Source organism: Dromaius novaehollandiae, chromosome W (assembly GCF_036370855.1).
Source record: "Dromaius novaehollandiae isolate bDroNov1 chromosome W, bDroNov1.hap1, whole genome shotgun sequence".
NCBI lineage: Eukaryota > Metazoa > Chordata > Aves > Casuariiformes > Dromaiidae > Dromaius > Dromaius novaehollandiae.
In genome coordinates, this window is record NC_088130.1 from 61,707,516 (window position 1) to 61,731,969 (window position 24,454).

The 24,454-nt window shown below is 45.6% G+C and overlaps 1 protein-coding gene across 1 annotated transcript; it reads left to right on the forward strand.

Moving 5' to 3' along the window:
- The first annotated feature begins 3,396 nt into the window (after window positions 1–3,396).
- LOC112982204 (aquaporin-3-like) lies at window positions 3,397–19,692 on the forward strand. The gene is made up of 6 exons (XM_026098425.2): window positions 3,397–3,586; window positions 14,261–14,387; window positions 14,558–14,695; window positions 15,817–15,935; window positions 17,131–17,348; window positions 18,045–19,692. Exons 1-6 carry the CDS (start codon window positions 3,479–3,481, stop codon window positions 18,211–18,213), a joined length of 879 nt encoding a protein of 292 aa, XP_025954210.1. The 5' UTR covers window positions 3,397–3,478; the 3' UTR covers window positions 18,214–19,692.
- The last annotated feature ends 4,762 nt before the right edge of the window (window positions 19,693–24,454 follow it).

The following is a 24,454-nucleotide window of genomic DNA, read 5'->3' on the forward strand; positions in this document are numbered from 1 at the left end:
GACATGCAAACAGGAAACTTGCAAACCGGGTGTTAGTTTTGGATCACATCTAGAAATAACAGGCCAAGCACAGTGAGTTTCTTGTAGCATGTTGCAAGGTTCTGCAGGAGAGAAAGGAATGGAATTAGGGATAAAGTGACAAACATTATGATAAGTTCTCCATAGACCTGGGGTTTGGGAGATCAGCTGTACTTAGAGGGGATGGCCTGATGGATAAAATACTAACTGTGGAAGAAAGGATTGAGATTTATATAATGAGCACACCAGAACAAACCACGTGCAGTCACTGCTGAGCTAGGCTTCTTTTTTGTCTTTGAGCTTTCCTCTGGGCAACTAGCATTTTCCTTAAAACAATATGTTAGATTTCCCTACCCAGTGCCTTGATCTTTTGGGCACTGTGTAGGTTGATAGGCATAGTTCACTCTGGGCACTTTGATGCATGATGTTTGAAACGGGCTGTGATTGATCACAGAAGTTCCTTGCTTGGGCTTCAATAGCTTTGGCACCACCAGCAGGAAGCCAGGCATGAGTTCTTGTGACAGAGGCTTTGAAACGTCCTTCTTTCAAACCTTTGTGCTGTGAAAGAGCTGTCTTAAATGTCCATGCAAGGCAATGCTAAAGGGGTGGACATCTTGCTGTGTCCAGTGAGTGCTAGGAAGGCAGAGCAAATCTGGGGGTCTGCCTTACTGTCAGTCTTACTGCTACAGCCTTTCTTGTATACTCCTACTGACCCATGGACTTCTAACCACAAGGATGGGTACTGGTACCCTGGGCACCAGGTACTGGGGTAGATAAGCTTCTTTGAGAAACCTTTGTTGTCGCACAGATTTAATTCTTTTGTGCTAAGATCATGTGTCCCTGGATGCCAGCTATTTGGTTTGGTTGGACAATTCCAGCCTTGGCACAGAGAAAAGCCAGCATTGGGGCCTTTCAGCCCTTACCCACACTTTGATTAATTGTTGCTTCTGGAAAGATCTTTCTCTTCTTCCACAGTTGTATCACTGTCTCTTACCCAAACTTTTTCCTAGATAATAACATGTCTGGCTGTTGTGAAAGCAATTGCCTAAGCCTTTATTGCTCATTTTGAATTGTCGGATCTTGGGCTGTGATGATTCACCCTCACAACACCTCAGAAAGGGAATCCAGTGTCAATCTCTCCATTTCACTGATGGAGAAGTTGAGGTGTGGAAAGGTGAGGGATTTGCTCAGGGTCAGGCGGTGAGTCACAGGGCACCCACCCCATCCTAGTTCCCCAAGATTGCTCCTGTCTAGACTTTTCCAAACACTGACTTTGATGCTCTGTTACCCCATCTTCAATCATCACTCTGGCAGCCTAAACATCTCCCCTCCCTTCCTCAATAGGTCTATTACCACTTCACTAGGATAGCACAGAAGAAATTTCTGTACCCTGGACTCTTACTGAAAACCAATGGGGAGCAGATGCTACAGTGACGGGGACATGTGTCTACCTACCTGGAGAACATCATATCTCCCTGTCCCTCTTGCTCCTCAGCAGGCTCTCTCTGGTCTTATTGCTTGCACCCTGCAGGGCACCACCAGAGAAGGAAATACATCTAAATAAATCTAAATTAAGACAACACAGCCCCTACATAGTGAGAATTCAACAAATGACAAAATAGTCCACAGATCTCAGCTTGGGAACTGCCAAAAGGAAAAAACCCCAACATTTCTGTCTGTGATGGCTTCCAGACAAAGTCAGGATGAAGAACACAGAGCAGAGTATGAAAGAGACATAAGGAAGTCTCAGGCACAGGAGGGTTTATGGATCCTTCACGGCTTGTGTGATGTGCAGCAAGAGCATGAGGGCAAAAGAGAGGGAGGGGGAGAAAAAAATGAGTATCCCGAGCACTGGTTTATAAACCACAGCCTTAGCAAGTGTGTGTAGGGCTGGTTGAATGCATGCTGGAGTATGAAGCACTCTGCCAATGTCAGTGATACTAGACTGGGTCTAAGTGTTAAGTAATGAGAAACGTTTGCTGTTCCTGCAATTACATTTGGACCTCAAATGTGTCCCTGCATTTGATTCCTTAAACATTATTCCTTTCTTAACTGCATCCCTGACTGTTTCTCAGTCTGACTGCAGTTTCTGTACTGAATAAAGGTCTATTCATCACTGCACTGAAAAGCTCTGCTTTTCTAGCAGGAAGGTTGATGGTTAAATAAGGGGAAGAGGAAAAGCCAGGAATCTGTGGCTTTGCAGAGGAGGCGGGGAAACAAATCCAGGAAAGGGGTCCCTTTCAGTCCTGCAAATTCAGTTCTGCTGTTCTGCATCAAGTCCCGATGAGCCCAGGGAATTTTTACTGCTTACTTAATAGAAACCAGATGCCGAAGTGACACGTGTCCTCTGTTACTAGCTTTCACTCCAGATGCTACAGACTGGGACAGCTTTCGCTCAGGCAGTCTCATAAATTTGGGTATATATATGACATTAAAAAATGGTAATATATGGGTAATATATGACATTACTGAAGATGAAAAGGGAGCAGTGGTTGATTCCTGTGAGGCTTAGTGAAATGGGGCACATTGGTGGTCCCAGAGGCCTTGCTCAGAGCATGGCCCTAAAAAGTTGCTCATGCCATGATGCATAAGCCCCCTGTAAAGGTCTCATGAGGAGGGATCGGCTCCGGGTCAGGGATCTCTCATGGCTTTTCCTCTCAGCTTTCATGAGGATTGGGCTGCAAATGCTCTTCCAAAGCCCTGGGAGGGAGAAAGAAATGGTGACAACACACCACCATTTGGAACTAGGTCCAGCATTTTGATCCAGGACTCTGAGCTGAGGAGAGGTCTGGTCTTGCTTCATGAGACCAGTTTTAACTGGGATGATTACTGGAGTCAGGACTTGCCTTGGCCTCAGCCCACAGTACAGGTGTGGGGGATCAAACACTCCTGCCCCACTATTTTGTTGAAAAAGTTGCTATAGCCTCTGAATCAGCACAGGGGTGCTAATCTCTTTGCCATCCTAAAGTGAGCTTGGGAGGGAAAGAAAAATGAAAGCAGGGCACTCTGGTAGCACAAATGGGTTTAGATACACTCTAGTTTACGTATTTAACTTTTTGGACCTCAGGCGAGGCTGGAGAGGGGCAGATTCAGCCATGTGCTCTAGCTGGTAAGTGATGAAAACAGTGGGAGTTAAGCATGGACATCTTTGCCCTGTTTTTTAACTCCTCTGAAGGAAACGTCTTCTCCCGAGCCTCAGAAACCACTTGCTCACCTGTATGAGCAACCAGGAAAATGAAGAAAACCACCACTCTGTCCTGAAAAGAGTGAAAAGGAAGGGGGGAAAAAAAATAAGTTGGGTTTGAAGAGAGGGTGGAAGGGGTGTGGTTACCCAGGAGGTGTGTCAGGCATCGCAGAACTTATTTATAAGCAAAGGCAGCTGTGCTAGGGGAGAACTCTTGCTGAGTTTTTGCCAGCTGCTTCTTTTCCCTGACACAGCTTGAGAGGCACCTTTGCTGCAATGGGGTGGCAAAAAGATGTTCTTGCTACTTTTGAGGAGCACCTGAGAATCAGAAATAAGCTAATGCGGCAAGCGCTGGCTGAGTGCCTGGGGACACTGATTCTGGTGGTAAGTCTGCGTGGGGGTGGTGGGGCGCCCTCTCACTGCTCTGTGTGGAGGTAACTTGTCCTGGCAAAGGAGCTGAGCTGATGCTGGAGTTTGCACTGGGGTGAGCTGCAAGAGAGTCTAGAGAAGTAGAGTCTCCTTAACATCAGGAAAGGGCTAGTGAAAGTTGCCAAAGGGTGAGTGTTAGGAATGTGATGGGGGTGGGCTTTGCAGGTGTCTGGGGGCTCTGATGTGTCTGCAAAACAGTGGGAGTAAAGCAGCTTCTGTATAAACAGCAAGTGTTGCTAGAGATTGTGAAAAAACATTTTTTTCTTTCCCTGCTGTAGAGTAGTTTTTGGCACTAAAATACTGTCAGCATTATCACCTGGGCAGTGAAGGCTTTCCCCCACCTTGCTTTGTTTTCCATGTGAGTCCTGTGAAGAAGATGTTGGAGCTCAAACTGTTGAGAGAGGTTCTTTGCTGTTTGCTGCAAGTTCCCCAGGGTCTTATCAGCTGGGCTGCAGTCCACTGTGCTGATCCACGCTGGCAGCTGATTGCAAGCTTGTGTTTGCCATGCGTGTGGCTGTGCTGAGCTGTCACTTAATGTGCTTTTAAGTGATGAATGATAATAAAACACTTCTGCCTGTTTTAGTGCTCAGGTTCCAAAGGGATGAGATGTAAGGAATAAAGTAGGATGGATCTTGCATTGATATCTGTATAAGTGACTTAATTTGTTTTGAGTGGTCCTGGCTTGCTTTGAAGTTCAAGGCAGATGTGAACAATCAGAATACTTGGGCTGGGGACATGGGAAAAAACATCAATGTAGCAAAACTGGGATAGGGCTATCTAGCTTTGGGCATCTGCAGTTGAAAATGCAAGAATGCCCAATGCGCTGCAAGTGATGGCTGTGGGGTCTGGTGTTTTGATATTGCTGCAGAAATAAGTTGGTGTTTGCACAGTAGATATCTGAAAGTTTGTCTGAAGTGGTTTAAATCTAGAGCAACGCTAATGGCTTCAGTGGCTGGATTTACACCACTTTGTAACTGATGTCATCATTGTTTGGGGAAAGCTGTGACAGATGGAAGAGCTGAAAGTGGAGGAAAGCTTGAGGAAGCTTCCTGTGCTCCTAGAGAGAATGCAGGACAGACATTATCTGTGCTCTCAAAAATAAGATGCTTCTTATTTTTGGAGGAAGAAGGGCTACTGAGTGCTGTGTGGAAGAACAGGGGACCCTAAGTCCCTGTAAAATGCTACTGGTCCTAAAAGAAAGCAGTTTCTCACAATGCAATGGCTTTATCCTCAGAGGGACCCAGCTTTGGTGATTTGCAAACAAGTCCTGTTGGTTTTTTGGGGTTGTTTGGGATTAAGGTGGGTAGGAGCTAATGGGAAAGTGATCCACTGATAGAAAGTTGCTATCTTTGAATTACTCTTATTGAGTTAAGCTCAGGATAGAAGTAAGGTAAGGCTTTTAAGAAGGAATAATGTCTCTTGCCATCCAAGCTAATGTGCTGGAGAAACCAGGCAAGCCTTCAGCCCTGCGCATTTGAGATTTCAGAAGGGCTTGCGATCCAAAAACTGTGATTCTTCCTTCCAGTTGTATCATTTGGTACAACAGAGATTACTTCTCCCTGCAGTTTTGCCTCTCCTGGGCAGAGAGGAGCCAGGAGCTGCTTAGTGGTGGGGAAGACTTGGTGCAAAATCGGAACTATCCTCCAAAAGGAGAGTAGTAGCAGGTGCCTTTCAGCCAGGTTAGTCTGCACTAGCAAAAGTGAGAGTAGGAGAAAGTGGTGTGTGTGTGTGTGTGTGTGTGTGTGTGTGTAAGAGCAGATTCCCCCTCCCCACTGGACTTCCTGAGCTGGGGGCTGGGATGAAGGTTTAGACAGGAAGAAGCAAAGAAAATGCAGGTTTTAGCAACAGTCTCAACCCTGACTCAACGGGCTTCCAAAATTGACCTGGGATCTCCTGCAGCTCCCAAACCTCCGAAGCACATGGAGGGCTGTGGGTGTGCAATGTCCATGGAGGGGAAGGTGGGGTGGGCCTGAAGGAGAACTGGGGAAGTCCCAGACATGGTGAACACCCCCTGGTTACCAGCAGGTAGTAAATTCAGGGTATACATAGAGGAAAGTGTGTTCTGGGATAGGGAGCTGCACTATCACTCTGCTGGGCATTGTTTCAACCCATTTCTGCCTTGGAGCTGGTGAGCTGGTCTGAGTTTCTTTTTTTAATGAAGTGACACTTCCTGTTTTTATTTATTTTACTTAAAAAAAAAAAAAAAAAAAAAAAAAAAGCTAAGTCTCTTCCACCCTCCCCCACTCGGATTCCTCCAAGTCTTTTTATTACATTATATGCCTGGAACAAAGAGAGCTTGAAACTGAGTTTCCCCCCTGCTACCTTCCTTCCCTACCACTCTGGGAGTAGTTTGAATCGGAGAATCCCAAGACAGAGATATCCCAATTCTGCCTGGAGGAAAACTGACCATTTGCATCCTGCACAAGCCCATGTCTCCTGAGCTGGCTGTGAATGCATTTAGCTGTATTTGAGTCTGATATTTGTTACGGGCTTCAGACCTGTGGGAGGCCATGGGGCCCATGGAGTTGTCTTCATGGGAGACTGAGGTGTCTCAGTGTTGACTGAATGTGGAGAGGTCTAAAACAGAATATTACTGGGAATGGATTTAGGGTTTGGTGCATTTCATGCTGGAATCAACTTCCCGAGCCTGAAGGGAGCGAGGCTGTTTGTTTAAACCTTGCAGCTTACTTGAAATTTCACTGTGTAATGTAAAACTCGTCCTACCGTGGATATTGGCATGGCTTCAGAGTCTTCCTATTAGACGTCTCTTCCCCCTGCCCCTTGCTTGCATAACGACTGTAGCTCTCAAACTCTTCTTTCTGTTCCTCAGGCAGCAAAACCGCTTCAGAGCACTGAAAGGCCAAAGATTCTCTTTGCCTGTAAGAAATAACCTAGTGTTGTGTTTTTTAAAGACTGCAAAGGAAGCAGAACCCTACCTAAAACAAAAGTGTCTCTTCTTTTAAGAGAAGATAAAGAAAATAATCCAACTAAGGCAGCCAAGCCCTGTGTAGTGTGAAGGCAAGTTGTTCTCAACTTGTATGTGGCTTTTAATTTGTACAGCACCTCATGCAACATCGCTCTAGTCCACGGCTAGCGTCCTCACTGTCACAGCAATAGTAACTCTGATTTTACATTTCCTTTGATTGAGATGACTTCCCCCTCGTGCCCCCCCGCTTCAAAATGTACTTTCTGAATGATGTGTTAGCCTTGAACTTTATACCTAAGTCGGAAGCACCACTTACTGGCAATAGTTAAGCAATGCAAACACTGAAGGCATTTTCCAAGTCACTTGCTGTTTGTGTTATTACTGTAGCAACTCATTAAAGTGAGACTTCCAGTGGCGGGCCTCTGCACCTTCCTTAAAGGCTTGATTTGTTGCCTTGCTCTTCTGGCTTGAAATACCAGAGCTGGCTCTGTTCAGTTGTTATATTTGTGAGAGAAGTAACTTGTGGTTATAATAGATTTTCAAGTCAGACTAATTGCAATTCACTGCTGTTTAGGCAACAAGAATGAAGAACAAATAGCATAATGATTCAGAGTTGTTTTTTTCTGTTGGGGCTTTCTTGGCTTTGTGGCTAGGTGGGAACTTTTCAGTTACGAGTGTGCTGCAGACCACAGAAACCAAAGTGTCAAAGAGGCTGAGATGAGCAAATTGAAAGGAGCTCATTTAACTTCTGAAACTGCAGAGCCCAGTCTCTGCTCACCATATGGCCATCTGGGGTGGCATGGCAGTTCCCACGATTGCTGTTTGCTTTGAGTTGTTTTTTTTCTCTCAAACCCAACTTGCCACACTTGAAGAATGTGGCTTTTTGTTTTGTTAATGTTTTGCTAGGGTTCAAGAGGGGCTGGAAATCTTTCTGTAGGAAGTATGTTGAGCTCCATTGATCCCTCCTGCAGAGCCTGTGCTGGGGATGGAGGTATGGAACCTTCCAAGCACCTTCCACCAGAGGAGCTTGAAGTGTTTCATAAACTCTGGCAAGAACTGTCCCTCCTTGCTGTCCCTGTGCAGGAGAGGGGAGATTTCTCCTCCCTACAAACAAGCCAGTTCAGGCACCAAGACTTGCCCTTGGTGGGGATAGAGCTTTTCCCCAGCAGTGTCCAACTCTGTGAGCAAAACACCACTGTGAGTCTAGGTATTTCTGAGAGCTTAAGCCTGCTGACCTGAGAAACATCAGCATCTTTTATTTTTTTCCCCTTCCCTTTTTCTATGAATTAATGGAGAATAAGTGGTCTTGCTTCAATGACTGGGGGGAGCAGACTAAAACAGTGAACACTCTCTAGTAATGTCCCAACTCCTCTGCTGATAGCTGCTCAAGTTTCTTGCACTGAGTGCCACTCATTTGCCCAGCTTTGTGAAATTGTGGCATGTGATATATGCACAGTACAACTTCCCTTAGACCCTCTTATCTCTCAAGTCCTGCAGCACTGCCTGGCTCTGAGACAGGCTGTTCATGTGGAAAGAGCCATAACATATAGGCATCTGTCTTTTCCCTTTTCTGTAAGGCCTTTTTCTGCATGTGCTGACTCCAGCTGTGCTGGAGGAGAAGTTAGACTGAGATTTTACTTGCTTCGCAAACTGAATGTCTACCAGTCTGACCATTTCAGAGACTCCCTTTAAGGAAGGGCAAAAATGACAGTGCTCCCTGTCCCGGCTGTGTGAGCTCAGCTAGTGGAGGTTGTCCTGGCTGCTCTAGTTGTGGGACTGAAGAAGATATGTATGTGCTGCTTGAACAGAAACAGAAATTGGGATGGATCCATCTTCACATCTACCCAGATGGGTCCTTCCCTTGGGGAGGGCAGCAAGGGGCCATGGTGGGGGGAGGGCTTAGCCAGGGTCCTTGAATGTTAGGGTTTTTGCAGTGTTGTGAGCTGTTCCTTGCTTTAAGCTGAAGGGAAGAAGTCAGGAAAGTATTTGGACTTGCTGTAAAATGATAGTCCTCTGTCTCATCTCTCCCAGCCTTCCTCCTTGAAGGGACTGTAGGATAGTCCTAAATTTTACTCTGCTATGAAGAGAGGGTCACTGCATGTGTGTCTGCTTCAAATCTTTCATCAACAGCTCAGGGCTTTGATTGCCCCAGCCCCCAAGACTGCCATTTTGGCATCTCCCCTGCTAACCAGTCTGACAGCAGGTAGGTCTCAACAGCTTTTTCCATCCACTGATGTGATTAGGGTAGATCTGCAGAGGGCTTCTTGCCTAATCCCTGGTTTATTTGTTGGCTGAAGAGGAAAGTTATAACTCAGGTGATAACATTCCTCCTAGGTTATGCTGGCAGAACTTTCCCATCTTGGTTAAAGATCAGTCTGTCTGAAGTTCAACAGCAAATGCATCCAAGCCTTTTGTTTTGCACCTGAAGGTGTGAAAAAGCCCCAACAAAGAAAAGACAAGGCAAGTGAGAGAGTAAATCTGGCTGTTGTGCATGAGAGTGCTGGGGCTTACCTTCCTCCTGGGTTCATGTACAGATGTGCTTTTCTCAAAATATTTTATAAACTCAGATGGCCTCTTCATTATCTTTTTCAAAATTTTTTTCCTCCTACCTCCAAAGTCCTTTTCTATCAGCCTTCACTAACTCTAACTTTCTTGTGTCCAGTCTCACTTTCTCTATCGGGGCAGAGGGGACAGGGTGTGTCCACCTTGGGTGTAACAAAGGCAGATGGCCTATCTCCAAACTTGCAGTGGAGATGTAGAGCTTAAGTTTCCGTGAGTATGAAGTAATGTCCAGCAACTTGCTACCTTTCTCTGTTTTTCTGCTGCTGCTGCATCTGGCTGTTCCCTCTTGTGCAGGCTCTGGATTTTGCCACCCCTTCACTGAGCCAGTTCAACTTGCTAATCTTGCAGAAAATGGTGGGTGGGTGGGTTGTGGGTCTTTTCTCCCACATTAGTTTTCTGCCATGCAAGGAGTTGAATTGGCTCATGGGGGGAGAGGACTGAGAACCCTCCCTGTCCACAGGGTAAGTCAGAATCAGCTCAAACCGGTATGATGAAATTAGGGAGCAGGTTTCTAGTAATCTTGTTAATGGGTGCATTGCCTTCACCTCAGTTCTTATGAGAGTAACTTTAATATATCAGAGTGATGCCCTGTTGCAATCGCTTTATTAGCACTTTAAAACTGTTTTTGAACTTGAGTAGGCCACAGGGGTAAAACATGTGACTGTTGCTTACACTGCCATGTGACCCTGGATTTCTGTTGGTTGAGATGTGTTTCTGATAATGACCTACCTTCAACACATTATTTTTACATTAAAATCAAGAGCTGGAGGAGTTATCTGTCTCATGGGTGTGAACCACTGTCCCTTGAACTCAGGGGTGTGATGTTGCCTGAGGACTTTCACGTTGATTACATAGACTTAAAAGCCACATGTGTCTTTAAAATTAAACAAACATTGTATTTTTTTGTATGACCTCTTTGGCCTTTGCACTCAAGCTATCTGCTCCTGAGCTCTTTGCAAACATTGGAAAAGGAAGACATTTTAAAAATGGATGCCGAGTGCCTTCTGTCTAGTATGGTCTGGAAGAGGGAATTGGAGGGAAATGCAGCAAATGGTAGAAGGCTTGTGATTAAAAATTGTAATAGCCACTAACACAGCAAAACATGAGCACCTGGCAGGGCAAGGACTTGGAAAAGTGGGTCATAATTAAATCTGTCACATGGAGGTGTTAACCTAGGCTGAAAGTCTGTTCCCTTGAGTATCATGGCAGACCACAATGACGTACGTGCTCATGTTATATGGCCCAGACTGATGTCTCTGTAAATGATGGGGGTGATCTCAAAAGATTACAGCAAAAGGAGGGAAAAAAAATCTTGTCAGGGCTGTGGGATTAATTCTGCCTCTCCTTAGAGAGGAAAGTCAGTGTTTGTTGCCCTGAGCTTGCCCAGTCTCAGTGTAGAGATTCACTGAGCCATTTCACTTGACCTAGATGCACAACTTGGGAGGATGGCTTCCCTTCCTGATGTTGCTATTTCTCCCTGTTGAGTATGAAGGGAATTCAAGAGGACCAGCTCAGACTTTTTGTGTAACTCGGGTGTCTAAAAGTAAGCAAAATGAATCCTCTTCCATGCAAACATGCATTTTACAGCAACTATCAACATGTATATGTAACTGCTGTGTTTGTAAATACAACCCCCAGAACAATTTCTTTCCAAACACGACTGCTTGGTGCAATTTACTGTCAAGGTTACTCCTACACCTGACTGACCTGTGAAAACATACTGCTGGCTGCAGCTTAGTTCTGCTGACTTACACCAGCTGGAGAGCTGGGCTTCCATTTTAGATGCTGTAATGTCAAACCACATGCCACAAAAGCTTGCGTGAGCATGATTTGAACTGATTCCTAAAGGTCAAATGCTATGGATGGATGCCATGTATGAGAATGTGTGCATGCTTAATGGACTCTGCTGGCTCAGGGTGGAATTGCACACATGCATATCAAAGTTCAGACTTATCCCTAAATATCACCTTACTTTTTATCTGCTGAGGGTCAGATTTTCCACTGTTATGCTGAATTAATCCAAACAGTGCTTAAGGCTCATCTGATAAATATTTGTAATGCTCCTGTGCAGCAGCTCTGGGGTGTTTTTCCACGGCCCATAGACTCTACTGAGGAAAAGCTGGAGAGTTATTACCAGGTGTAGGATGGGGGGAGAGGAGAACAGGGAACAACTTTTGGGGAAATGGCAGCACTGGAATTCCTCCAGCTTAAGGAGAGACTTCTGTGTGTAAACAGGGGGGAAGGCTTTGCTCTGTGGTTTCTACAACCAAAAAGATATGTGGCTAGTGAGCCAACCACCATTCACTTGCAGAACTGCCAGTTCTTTTAGAGTGAAAAATACAAATCCTTATTTCAATAGGAAGAAGTTGGAGCCAACCCTGCCAAACTCAAAAGTCCAATGCAGCCTTTTATGTGCCTGTCCCTTGCCTAGTCATGCCAACAGGCTGTGTGGCCTCAGAGGGGAACACCACAGCCAAATACCTTGTCCAAACCTCTGTCTAAAGCATGCTTGGGCTCATCTGGGGTCAGGAAAGGAACAGATGTCACCCTGGGCACTATCCAGTATTTACTTCCTCAGTAGGAGTTATGCTTCCCTTGGTTTGGGCATAGCTAGGAATTATGACTCTCTGCTGCAAAATAGCAAGGCTCATCTTTTCTACCTTTGCATGAGAGTTGTCTTTGCTGTGGTTTCTCAGCTGGGCAGCTCAGGGTTAGCTTTCCTAATCTAGTGGCTCAGGGCGCAGACACTGGAGGGGTGTTCTGACTGCACCTGGTAGAGAGCAGTGCTGGATGTCCACTCTTGTTCACTAACGAGTTCTACAGGTTCCTTTGTTTTTTTTAATCCAAATGAGGCCCCATGTTATGGACCTGGCCTCTTGTCAAGAGGTACCTGTGTACAGTGTGTCCATTTCATGAATCAGCCTGTAGCCTACCTGGCCACTCCTTTCCCAGCAGGCTGAGCACGGTGTTTGCTTTATTAGTAATTCATCAGTTGTCAAGCGGATGGGAGGGCATGAATTGGTTGTGTTTTGGCTTTGCCCTAATCTGAATTGTACATTGCTCAATGCGTATGTCCAGTATTGACAGGATGGGTGAAAAGCGCCAACCCCACCTCCCCGGTGCCCATTTGGCAACTTATCCACTAGGAGTGGATGCCACCTCTGCGGCAATCGGGTAATCCTAGGATGATGGGGATTACAGAAGCAGGAAGTCTAGATGGGTGGGTAGCTATGGGCACGTGATCAACAGTAATAAGGCAAGCCTTGAGCTCTACCTCTGAACATTTCTGACCTCTGGGAGCAGGTCAGGACCAAGCTGTAATCTCTGACTCCCTGTTGTGGTTCAAGGATGCTCTCAGTATCTGATGGTGAAATAATCCCTGGTGTAAACAGAGAATCAATTCAGGCAGTGAGTGGAAAATACAAGCATATAGGAGACAGGAGAAGACCTCCTTGAACTACATGGTGGATGATGAAGAGACTGGCTAGTGGGAAGGCACCCAGCTGGAAGAGAGAAGGGCTGAGCTGCCAGGGATGGACTGGTCTGGGTTGTTAAGGCGAGCATAGGAAGGATGGTTGGCAGCTTTTGGATGTGGCTGGGGAAGGAGTGTCTGTTTGGAGCAAATGTCTTTGAGCCTGAATATGCCTGCCTTTAGCTACTAGGACACACCCCTTATCACCCAACAGAAACAATTTTCATCTCCCAAAGTGTTTGTACCTCTGCTCTTGGACAGAAGGCCAAACCTCTGGCTGTGTCAATGGGAGTGTTGTCTGGGGAGCTTGGATGAAGGCAACGAATTGCCAGCCATACAGTGAATGTAACGTTAGTGTTTGTGCTCCTGACTGGTGACGTGCAGATCTGGCTTTTGGACAGCAATAGAAGTCTTGTTTGGTTGGTCAGTCTGGTATTTTATCCAGCGAGTTTGTCCAAAGGAGCCACCTTCATAGGTGTGGGTGAGAATAAGGGCTTCTGCTGTGACTTTTTTGATGGCACCATGTTGGTACTGAGGAGACAGGCCAACTGTGTTGTCCTGCCCCATTCCTACCTGGTTTTGCTGTAGGAGAGATACAACTGGTTTGGGGTGCTATGGGCTGTGGTCAGAGTGCCCATAGCAGGTGGTGAACTTTGGGGCTGAGACTGTCACTACCTCAGCTCAAGGAAGCAACCACAGTCCCTTGCTCTGTCAGCCTGGGCTGCCTGAGAGAAGTAGTCTCCATGAATGCCAGGCTAAATATGGCTGCCTTCAGTCATATCTTTATTTCCAGGCATTAGCAAAGTTGTCCCTGCCAGTGCTATTGCTCTTAAAACTGACATACCCAGATCCCTCATTTGAACAGTTGTACTGTAAATGGCTAGGTCCAGGGAACACTCTGGCTGAGTTAGGATGCTTCTCACCTACCCTTAGCCACCACAAAATTAGATGTTTAGTCAAAGTCCTCTTGGCCTGCTGTACATGGAAATGGCTATGAAATGTGGGCTGATCTTCCTTTCAGTCTTGGCCCTCATTTTGGTTCCTCCTGAAGAACGAGAGCAAGCCAGGAGCTAAAGTTGCCCTGTATCTCCTCTCCTTCCCTGCTGTCCCTAGAGATAATGCTAGATCCTTTGACTAAAGGCTGAAGATGTGAAGGCTGAGTCATGGGTGGGCTAGGAAAGATCTGAGAGCTCAAAGGAGAGGGATGGTGTGGAGAAGGTGAAGGCAGAGCCAAGAAGAGCCATTTGCAGCTGGTGGTCAGGACATATGCTACCCACTGAGGAGACCTGAGGGAACATTAGGGGTCTCCATGCAGAAAGCAGGAATTGTCTGCAGAAGGGAAGGATCAGAAAAAGAGAATGGTAGATCCCCAGAGGGTTTTGAAGATGGGAAGAAATTACTAGCTAGATCCAAAACTGCAGAATTTCACAATTTCTATAGTACTTTTCCCTGAAGTACAGAAGATGTGGCTTCTAGCAAGAGTGATGGAAAAGGCTTCTAGCATAAGATACAAAACAAAGCTTGTGATCTGGTGCTGGCTGTGGCATCTCAATGAAGGGGTTGGAGTGGTGTATGCAGATGTAAGCAGAGCAGTTGTGAGCATCGGTCAGTAACTGGCCCTGACAGGAAATGTGGAGGGTAACTTCAATCCATTCTTCTTTCCTCCCAGCTGTTTGGCTGTGGCTCTGTTGCACAGACCATGCTCAGCAAAGGGTCTCACGGAGGCTTCCTGACTGTTAACCTGGCCTTCGGCTTTGCGGTGACGCTCGGCATTTTGATCTCAGGACAGGTGTCAGGTATGTTGCAGCTCTGCCTGGGCTGGATTTAAACCATGAGAATTATTACATAGGCCCAGATGGTTGTGCTTTTTCTATGAAGCACTGGTATGGAAACCAGTGTTCTTTGGCTCATTTCTGAGATCCAAATTCTGCCTGTAAAAATGCACTAACCTCAAAGCTTTCTGCAGGTGGACACTTGAACCCAGCTGTCACTTTTGCCATGTGCTTCTTGGCCCGGGAGCCCTGGATCAAGCTACCAATTTATGCCCTGGCTCAAACACTGGGGGCTTTCCTAGGAGCTGGCATTGTCTTTGGGCTGTACCATGGTAAGTACAGAAAGTTTGCGTGTGTGTTGGGGCACAAGAGGTGCTCTTCATGACTGACTTCAGGGAGGCTGGTTCCTAGATCAGAGAAGCATTTCCTTGCAGAACAGGAGAGTGGGCAGGGCTTTTCTGTTCTCATGGTGGGGGTGGGTTCAAGCTGCCTCAAACCAATCTGAAGGCCAAGCAACATAGTCAATGTGTGTGTGCCTTCATCCTTTAAGTAATGATGTCTGTAAGATCAACCACTGAATCGTTCCTCTAGTAGCTACTGTCCGGATGAGAACAGATCTTACAGAAATGCTGATGAAACATTTCTAGTGATGGAGATCTTATACTTGTGTGTGGTTCTAGAGTCAATTTATCCTTCATGGTAAAAAATAAACAGATTTCACACTGGACCTCTTGTGCATCTATTTTGCATTAGCTTCCAGACAGTAGGACAGTTTCGTCTACCCCTATCAGGGTATTGGTTACATCTTAAAAAAGATCCTAGAAGTCCAGTTTCTCATACATCTGTTCTTTCTACATGGTGTTCCTAATCACAGGGCAACATTCAGTGGTAACAACTGAACACTTTCTGATATTCAGAAAAAGGTCTAATACTGCTAATAAGCAGACAAAGCTGTGCTTATGTAACCCTGAAACATAAGCAAGTAAAAGCAATCAGCACTTATCAATGTTCATGACTTAATAGGTGTTAGATCTAATCAGTGTTGCAGACCAGATCCATAACAATATCTGGTGTCTGACTCCTGCAGCTCCACTGGCACTCCCACCTTGGTGGGGATGAAGACTCAGATTAGTGTTTCCTTTTGGGTGGGTTCTAGCTCTTTGCTGGTGCCTGGCCAATAAGAAACACTAGGATCAGGACCTTCGACCATCCGAATCTGAGCCTGGCTGCTGAAGTGTTATGGTGGACCACATGCTGAGTTTTCCAAGTGGGCATTTGCAAAACCAGCTACTGTAGAGCAACATGTAGCAACAGGATGCTCAGGGGATTCTGTCTCAATATTCATAGCTCTGAGGCCTATGTTTTACTCATCTTCCAAGTAAGTGCCTCTTTGTATCATATCAAATGAGTGACCTTTCTCTCTTCTCTCTCTACCTTCCCTCCCTACCTCTAGATGCTATCTGGGCTTTTGGCAAAAACCAGCTGTATGTAACAGGACAGAATGGCACTGCTGGTATCTTTGCCACCTACCCATCTGAGCATCTGAACATTGTGAATGGATTCTTTGACCAGGTAAGAAGGTGCCGGGGAACGCCAGCAACTGAAGAGGAATCTTTCAGGATTGTTTCAGACCTCTGCTTTGGTTGGGACAAGAATTAATTGCAATTTCAAGAGAAGAAATTTAGAAAGATTTTTAGAGCTGACGCGAGTCCCTAATTTGCCAGTAGGGAGAGCAGGGTCCCGAAAGGACCCGTAGAGCAAGAGAACTGGTGTTAAATGGACTAAACAGTGGTACAATAGATTACACCTGGCAAGGACACAAGTGAAAAGACACCACTTTGCTCTTGTGAAAAGTGCCTTCTCTCACGCTAGCGGACAACCCTGTATTTTTTACCTCCCTTCTGAAATAGCACCTATGAGCAAGCCCAACTAAGATCCAAGTGCTGAGGAAGCAATATTGCAAATGGTGCAAGGATGCTTGCACAGCAGGGCCAGCTCAGCCTTGGACACCTAGACTAGCCAAGTCTGAGAGTCTGGGCTTTGTTTCTGGGGCTTCTGGGGACACTTCCCATGGCTCTTGCATGAATGAGCTTGAGCTGCTGCTCTAGGGTTTTTTCCCAGTGGTTTGTGATCTTCTGAGCCCTTCTTGCCCCTGCCCACAAGGAAGGTTTCCCCTCATAAGGAAGAGGAGCACAAGACAAAAACCTCATTATGGGTCTTTAGTCACCTTGGTCTCCTGGCAAAACAGAAACTGCCTGAGTTTACAAGGGATAAGCCTGAGGTCTCAGCCTCTGAGCAGCCACAGTGTGAGAAAGGATGACTCTTCCTCACTCCAACTGTACCACTCCAGGCCAAAGGTCAAGGGGGTGTAGGGTGGTGGCTGCTGTTGGAAGAGGTGATCTCCCCTCTGAAGTTGCCACCAACTCCAAAGCCAACAGCAGCTGCCTGCCTGTAGCAGGCTGGAAGTAGATTTGGGAAGATGTCTTCAGCAGCTGTGTCTGTTCAAATGCCTATTCATAGCCCTTCTGTTTGTGGGGGAAGGTGAGAGCTTGATCCAGCCTGTTGGCTGCCAGGAGAATCATGTTTCACTCTCCTGTTCTCCAGTGGGTGCTCAGTCTATTGGGGTCTTATAATGCCATGGGATGACTTAGTGCGCCTCTTTTGCTCCAGAGGATGAGTTCTAAACACAGGACTTCAGAGGTGCTAAATAACTTGGTTAAAAGATTAATCTATATTAAATTGTTTTTCTCTTCCCCCTTCCTCCCAGTTCATTGGCACTGCCTCCCTGATTGTTTGCGTCTTGGCTATTGTGGATCCCTACAACAACCCTGTCCCCATAGGGCTGGAAGCTTTCACAGTTGGCTTTGTTGTCCTTGTTATTGGAACCTCCATGGGCTTCAACTCTGGCTATGCTGTCAACCCTGCCAGGGACTTTGGGCCTCGCCTCTTCACAGCCATCGCTGGATGGGGTACTGAAGTGTTCTGGTAAGTGTTTGACAATAAAAATCTTATGGCCAAAGGGGGTGATGGTGGTGAAATAACTAGCCCAAGTAGATGGTACCTCTGGCATGACAGAGCCTTAGCACCCATGAGTAGTCTTTGGATTGTATGAAAATCTTTATAAGACACTGATTGCTCTGATTTCTTAAGAAATTATAGAAGCAGGGCAGTTTCCAGCTTTGCCATCAAGGAAGATGCCTAGCAGGATCCATGAGAAGTTCAGGTCCGCCTTCAACATGAGCTCTCTGAAATAGCCTATGATCATTTTTGAGTGATAGTGAATGCAGGGCCATAGTCAGACTTGGATTTTTGTTCCCGCTGTAGATAATCAGGAGAGCCATGAGCAATACAGGCTGCCTGCTGTCAAGGGAAGCTCTGCCACAGACAGTGGAAGGGAAGTGAAGGTGTCTATATTACTGCAACAGCTTTTCTTCCATCTTGGTTAAGAGACAGTCTGGAAGTCCCAGAAGTAGCTGTTTTGAATTGCTTGTTCCTTGAACTTGCACAGGGGACAACATCTGTCTTCGATGTTGCTGTGGACACCTGGGGGCTCTTGTCTTTTGCCGGTCCATGGTGATGCTTAGAGATGACCAGATCTTATATTGTTCCAGCTCCAAACATGAGCATCTTAATGCCTAAGCTGCAGTTCTTACCTCATGCATTTGTTTGTTTGTTTTCCAGGACTGGTAGGCAGTGGTGGTGGGTCCCAATTGTCGCTCCTTTCCTTGGTGCCATTGCAGGAGTGATGGTCTATCAGCTGATGATTGGATGTCATGATGAGCCTTCTCCACCTGCCTCTGAGCAGGAAACAGTCAAGCTGGCTAATGTGAAGCACAAGGAAAGGGTCTGAGAAAGCTGCCACCCAGGTCTGGCAGACACACATTACTCAGGACTGCAGTCAGCAAAGAGGAGAAAGAAGTCGAGGAGAGCTTCAAGAACAACAGGAAGAGCTTTTTGTTTGTTTGTTCCCCCTCTCTCCCGCCATCTTGAAATCTTCTAGCCTAGTTTCTTTGTACATCCCTGATGCATTTGCTTTAGACACTTTTCCTGTGACCTGTTCCCCCAAATACAAAGATATCACATGATCTTTCCCTAATAAAAGGGGATTGAGGACTGTAGGAGTCAGAGGTGGGCATTGCTGTCCAGTGCCTCTAATGCAGGCTGGGCATTCAGCATCTGCAGCTCTCCTGGGCTATGTTGCTGCTTGGCGTGTTAGCTTGGCAAACTGCTTCCCTCCAAATCTCTGTTCCCATCTGCAGAGTGGGAATAGTGCAAAAAGTAACTTTGCTATCATGGAATGGAAACCTCTACATCCTGAAAAAAGAAATCAGCATGTGTTTCAATGATGGATCAAATTAATGTTTGGTGTAGCTCTAAAGTCATTGACTTGACACCAGGAGTGAACCTGTCTAAAAGATTTTATTTGGCCAGACTTTTCTTGCCTCCCAGGAACTCCCAGAAGATCGTATCAGTTGGTTGATCCATAATGTCAGAGCAGAGTGTGAGAATGCACTGGATTTTAACTTAATGTTAAGATGTTTACAAACCACTGCACCCTGATGTTTTAATCACAATTTTTAATATTGCCACATCACAGAAGATAACACATAAGAAATCCTTGTTTTAGCCCGGGGCTAACCTGGTAAGAAAGTTTGGCTCCCTGTAGCAGCCTTTCTAATCAATCCACTTTGTATATAAACTGCAGTCAGCTAATAGCCGAGTTCCACTGAAAACACGGTGTCGCTAAGGTTGTGTGCGTTCACGTAAGTTTCACAACAGTGTGTTTTGTTTTGTTTTTTTATAGAGATGTACAAATGTACTCCTTAAAGCTGTTACTAAATATCAGGGTTGGAATGAGTTGATTTAAAGATCTGTGGGAACTGCCTAGTCTGACAGCTTTGAGATACTGTTGGATTTTCCTGGGATAGTTGTAGCTTATGGCATTGTGCTCTTGGAGCATCCTGTTTTCTACCTGGCAATGTTACTGGGGTAGCCTTGATATTCATGGCCCTTTTACGACAGAACTTCTATGGAGGTGCCAGCTGTTCAGGCACCTCCTGTACTGGCTCCTGTACAGTGCTGTGATGTTGGAGGATCCCAGGTGCTCTCAATGCCATGTTATTACAGCATATTTGAAATGAGCAGTACCGGCTGTGAAAGAATCTGTGGGTCCCATGGCACTGCCTTAGAGAAACTCTTTCAAAGCCCATTTCTTTAATGCATGAATTCCCTCAAATGCGTAACTTTGTACACATTTCCAGTCACTAATATGATGTATTCTTTTTTTGCCATTTAAAAAAAATAAAATGTCAATACCCACACTTTAAAATGCCTGTGTTGGTTGTATTTTTAAGAAGTTGTTAGTAAACTTTGCCATGGAAAGGAAGTCATCTATAGCAATAGCTTCCTCTAGCCCTTTCCCTCCTTTGAGCCCAAAAGAGCAAAGGAGAATTAACCCTTACAGGCAAGGCATCTGCATGCTCCACTTGTTTCATTTTTTCCCCTTCAGGTTGGGCTAGTGGGGCAAGTGGGAGGAGATGGGGTGGCTGTACAAAAGCCAAGGTATAGGCTGTCAGGAGGGGTATACTGTAGTCAGACACCTTTTTCTTAAAACAAAAGAAACAAGTTAGCATTTGTCCCTCATTCTTTCTACCATTCAACCTATCTTATTATTGTAGTCTTCTTTCAATCAGTGCAGTTCTAGGACTGTGCAATCCTACTGGGCCTTCAGGGTGTCTTCCAGTATCAGATCACCCTGCACATTCCACTAGTTACTTTTGTTTTCTTGCGTGGGATAGTCAGCAGAAGAATAGTCCCAAACCCAGCACTCAAAGAATTACTAAAATAGTCTCCAGCCTGCATCCCCTGTAAATACAATTGTTGTTGCTCTTTGACTGATTTCTGTCCTGCTTTGCTTTTCCTGTATTAATTGTACTGCCTTCAAAATAACTCATAACTTCCCACATGGTGTCACACTGAACACTTCAGGGAAGTCTGGATAAATGCAATTTCCTGCAATTCATGAGCTAGAAATCAAGTGAATTAGCAAGAAAGCTGCTGAGTTTGTTTTGCATGTTCTGTCTTTGGTAAATATGCTGGTTTATCCCATTTCTAAACAGATTTGAGGGTAAACATTCAAGATTTAGAAGTCTTGTATATTATTGAGATCAGTTAACATAGCTGCAGATATCACTTCCCATTTTCCTTAAAGACTGCTAGTTTCTTTTCTACTCTTTAATCACACAGTATCTTTCATTGATGTGATCAATGCATTAAAATCCTTGCTACTGACCTTATGGCTTTAGACTCTTTGTGCTCCCTACTTCCTCCCATTCCTTCTGCTTCCACCTGGGACATAGTAACTTCCTTTTCCATACCCTTGCCTTACTTTTGCTTCAATGTTCTATGTTGTTATCCTTACTAAAACTGCAACAAAATACTGTAGCCAGTTTTAAGTCAAATCTCATTTCTGTTATTTCAGCCACATCCCCACTGTACAAGGCCTTTACTTTTCTGAAGTCTGGAGAAGCAATGGGAGCTGCTGAGCGTATTTGTTGCCTGTGGGCAAGGGAAGGCTCAGACTGAGGAGGGTGGATGGAGAGCTAGAGAGATTTCAGTCTTGCCTTCAAGAGGCATCTGCCCCATATGAGGCATGATCAGGGCAGCTCCTTGATAACGCTGTAAGGACAGCAGTGTTGTTTGGTATGACAGGTTTGAGGAGATCTATAGGTGGTGTTAAGATGTGGAGAGGGAAAGACAGGGTTATCTGCAGATGGTGTTTTCCCTGGCAGCTGGCATTCTTAAAGTGCTGCGAGTTGTGGTTCTGTTTGTTTTCAATTTAGCTGTTTGCAGAGAACTGGGCAAGTAATTCATCCGGCAGGCCCATACATACTGACAGACTTCTTTCCCTGCCCCCCCCCCCCCCCCCAACTTTCAAAGCTAATGAATCATCTTGCAGTTAATGCTTTGTTTTGGGAGTCATTGGAGAGGTAAGAATCATCTGGCCAAATATAGACAGCTAGGTTTTAGGTCAGATGAACTCCCGTCATCAAGCTACTGAAATATATTCACTTTGTAGGAATAAATAAATATACAATTTAAACTATTCATGCTTTACAGGAAGAGTAATTAGCTGCTGGGACAAAATCTTAAAAGATGTTGTGGATTCTCTATTGTGCAAGAGTTTCAAATTAAGGCTGGCTGTGGCTGTCTTGCTAAAAGCCTTTCAGTTAAACAGCAAGCTGTACTCCAAGAGCAAGTCCTGCTGGAGGAAATTCCCAGACCTCTATATTACAGAAGGTCAAGTTGTCAGGAATTGCTCCTTCTGACTTTAAAAGCTTCTGAAGTTTATAAAATGGAGTGGGAAAGGTGGCCAAGTATTCGGTTCCTCTTTCTTGATTCTCAGCCTGACCTAGCCTAATTGCTGCAGGTACTGTAACAGAGTGGTGCACCAGCTGGGACCTGAGGAAACTTGCTTTTGGCTCTCAGTTCCCCTGGTGCTTTGTCACTGAGCCTCATGAGGCTCTTCTGGCTCTGTTTGCTTTGTCCTTCTGTAAAGTGGCAGCAGCAGTGCTGACCTCTAGACCCTTCTCTGCTCTCGCACTTGAAAGTGTGCTGCACAGGAGCAAGGTGGCATCCTGAAACAGGACCAATGCCGCTAGGCACTGTGGTGTGGACAGGGGAATAACAAGCAATTCCTTTGTGCAGCTCTTATCCCAAAGTGAATTTCAGCTCTCCATCTGTCAATGGTAGGTGCTGGGCATGGCAGGAGCCTGGTGGCACTTGTGTGACTATCTCCAAGCAGGGCTGGTGGGGCTGCCCCCAGAGTGGGTTTCCACATGTGCCCAGCGACAGCTGCCCTAGGATGGAGGTCAGCACTGACACATGAGAGCCACTTGTTCTCTTCCCTTCTCTGTGCCATCGTCACCTTGGTTCACGACTTCCTTTTCCACCAGAAGGAGCCACCTAGCAGCCCTTTGGGAGAAGGGGGTGGGACTAAGGTCACTGCAGGATAGAAACCCTGAGGTTGATGGGACCAGAGCAGGACAGCTGTGACAATGCAGGCACACACCAGAGCTTGCTAACAGGGATCTCCTCAGCAGGACTGGTGGCTGCAGACCCTGCTCTGAGGGCTGGCACATCACTGCTGCACTATCTAGGGACCTGCACCCAGAGATACCCTCTAGCAGGCCAGTATGCTGCAGCCTCCTGGTCACCCCCTTTCCCTAGCACGTGGCATGGCAGGTGAGAGTCCCTGCAACGTGACTGCTTGCAGAGCTGCAAAAGCTTGTTGCAAGGCTGGCAACCCAGGACAGGCCAAAGGAGAGGGGAAGGGCAGGTTTCCTTGCCTGCACTCCTAGACAGAAGCTGATGGACTAGGCTCTGTCAATGGACACCACTGGCAAAGACCAGGCTGTGAAGGCTGTACTATTCCCTGCTCTGCCGTTTAAGTCCTTGCTAGTTCTGCCCTCTGAGGTTGTGCTTGGACTCTCAGATCTCCCACGGGGCCAAGAGTTTTTGCCTCCATCCTATGCCTCGAAATAGAAAGACGTCTTAGCTCACCACCCAGTTCCAGCACAGAGTCTTGATGTGTCCAGGACATCTGAGCTGGTGGGCATTCAGCTCTTTAGGACTCCTGTAGTCCTACCTCTGTAGCCTTAGACAAGTGTCTTATTCAATAAACCATGTTGCTTATTGATTATCTACAATTTAGCTGAAGAAACACATCAGCTCTTCATGTAAGGACTAATGAAAATCCTTCCTGGCAGCACAATCAAACTCCTTGTTGAGAGGGAGGTTCCCTTCCACCCTTCCCCGTTCATGTCCCAGTTTAGGAGCAATATCCCCATACTCATGGCCTGTGCCCCAAAGGGGGTTTCTCTGGGTGCAGAGTGTGCACTTGAAAAAGACATCAAGGACCTCTAGGCAAATGTGTCTAAAACCCAGCTGCTGTCACGTAGCTTGTCACTGCTGCAAAGGATTAATTTGGTTGGGGAAAAATAGCAAAGCCATCTCACTCCAAGGGACTGGAGAATGATTCTATAGCTGAATGAGCATATCAGATTGAAAATATTTTCATACATAGCCATATAATAATAATAAAAAATCCACACTGGAAAAGGAAAAGACAGTAGCATAGAGCTGTGAAAGCCACAGAGTGAAAGATTCAGTCATGTTAAAGGTCAATGTTTTTATTAAAAAAGAAGCTGAGATTTCCTGGCAACAAAGGTTTGTGGTGTGAGTCTGTTGTATTTATCATTATTGGATTAGAATGCAAGGTGGATTAAAATTGTACTCAAGGTATATTCAAAATATTCTTTTATTTGCAAAATTGGGGTGAATATTTAAATTTTTCCCCCAGCCCTCTAACAGTAGTCTGAGGAAAGAATGAAAATAGGGGTTTCCTTGTTAAACTGTGTAATGAACTTAGAGCTAAGAAGATATTTTTGATTCATGGTTCCTAAAATTTCTAAAAGATTTTTAATCAAAGATCTCCATAAAACCATCTTGATATGAAATTCTCATTTGCTCAAAGCAGCGTGTTTCTGCTGGCATCAAAGCCCTCTTCCAAGTAAAACAGCATTTCGGTGAAGTAAGAGGATCTTTGTGATTGGCCTGCACAGCTTGCATGAATAGCTTAGCGTCTGCATTTACATTTGAATAGGTCTGTGTGGATACGCTACAGAAACACAGCAAGACCTAAAGTTGCTGCATGGCTGGATGAAACCCTTGATCCAATTTTTATCATAGTTTCAGGCAGCCTCGCAGTTCCTATATCCCTCTGTTTGCTTACAAATGGTAGCTGTACAGCAGTGCCTGGCATTTTGGATGTAAAACCAAGCTGTACAGAGCAGTTATTAAACCAGAAATACTTACAACCAAGAAACTTTATGGCACAGAATTATTTGGGTAACGAAATCCAACAAAAACAACATGTGTTAAAAAGTTACATCAGCACTAGTGGAAAGACAGAGTCAATTTTGGATCTTTTCCTTCACTGGAAAAGGTATCCAGCGGTATATCAGTGATATGTGTGGGTAGCAAGTGGAAAAGATCACCAGATAGATTTCTGCACCTGCGGAGCCAAAGGG

Coding starts and splice junctions, on each gene's coding strand:
- LOC112982204 (XM_026098425.2), top strand. CDS start 3,479: ATGGGGTGGCAAAAAGATGTTCTTGCTACTTTTGAGGAGCACCTGAGA. Junction 3,587..14,260: donor TGGGGACACTGATTCTGGTG/GTAAGTCTGCGT, acceptor CTTTCCTCCCAG/CTGTTTGGCTGTGGCTCTGT. Junction 14,696..15,816: donor TGTCTTTGGGCTGTACCATG/GTAAGTACAGAA, acceptor CCCTACCTCTAG/ATGCTATCTGGGCTTTTGGC.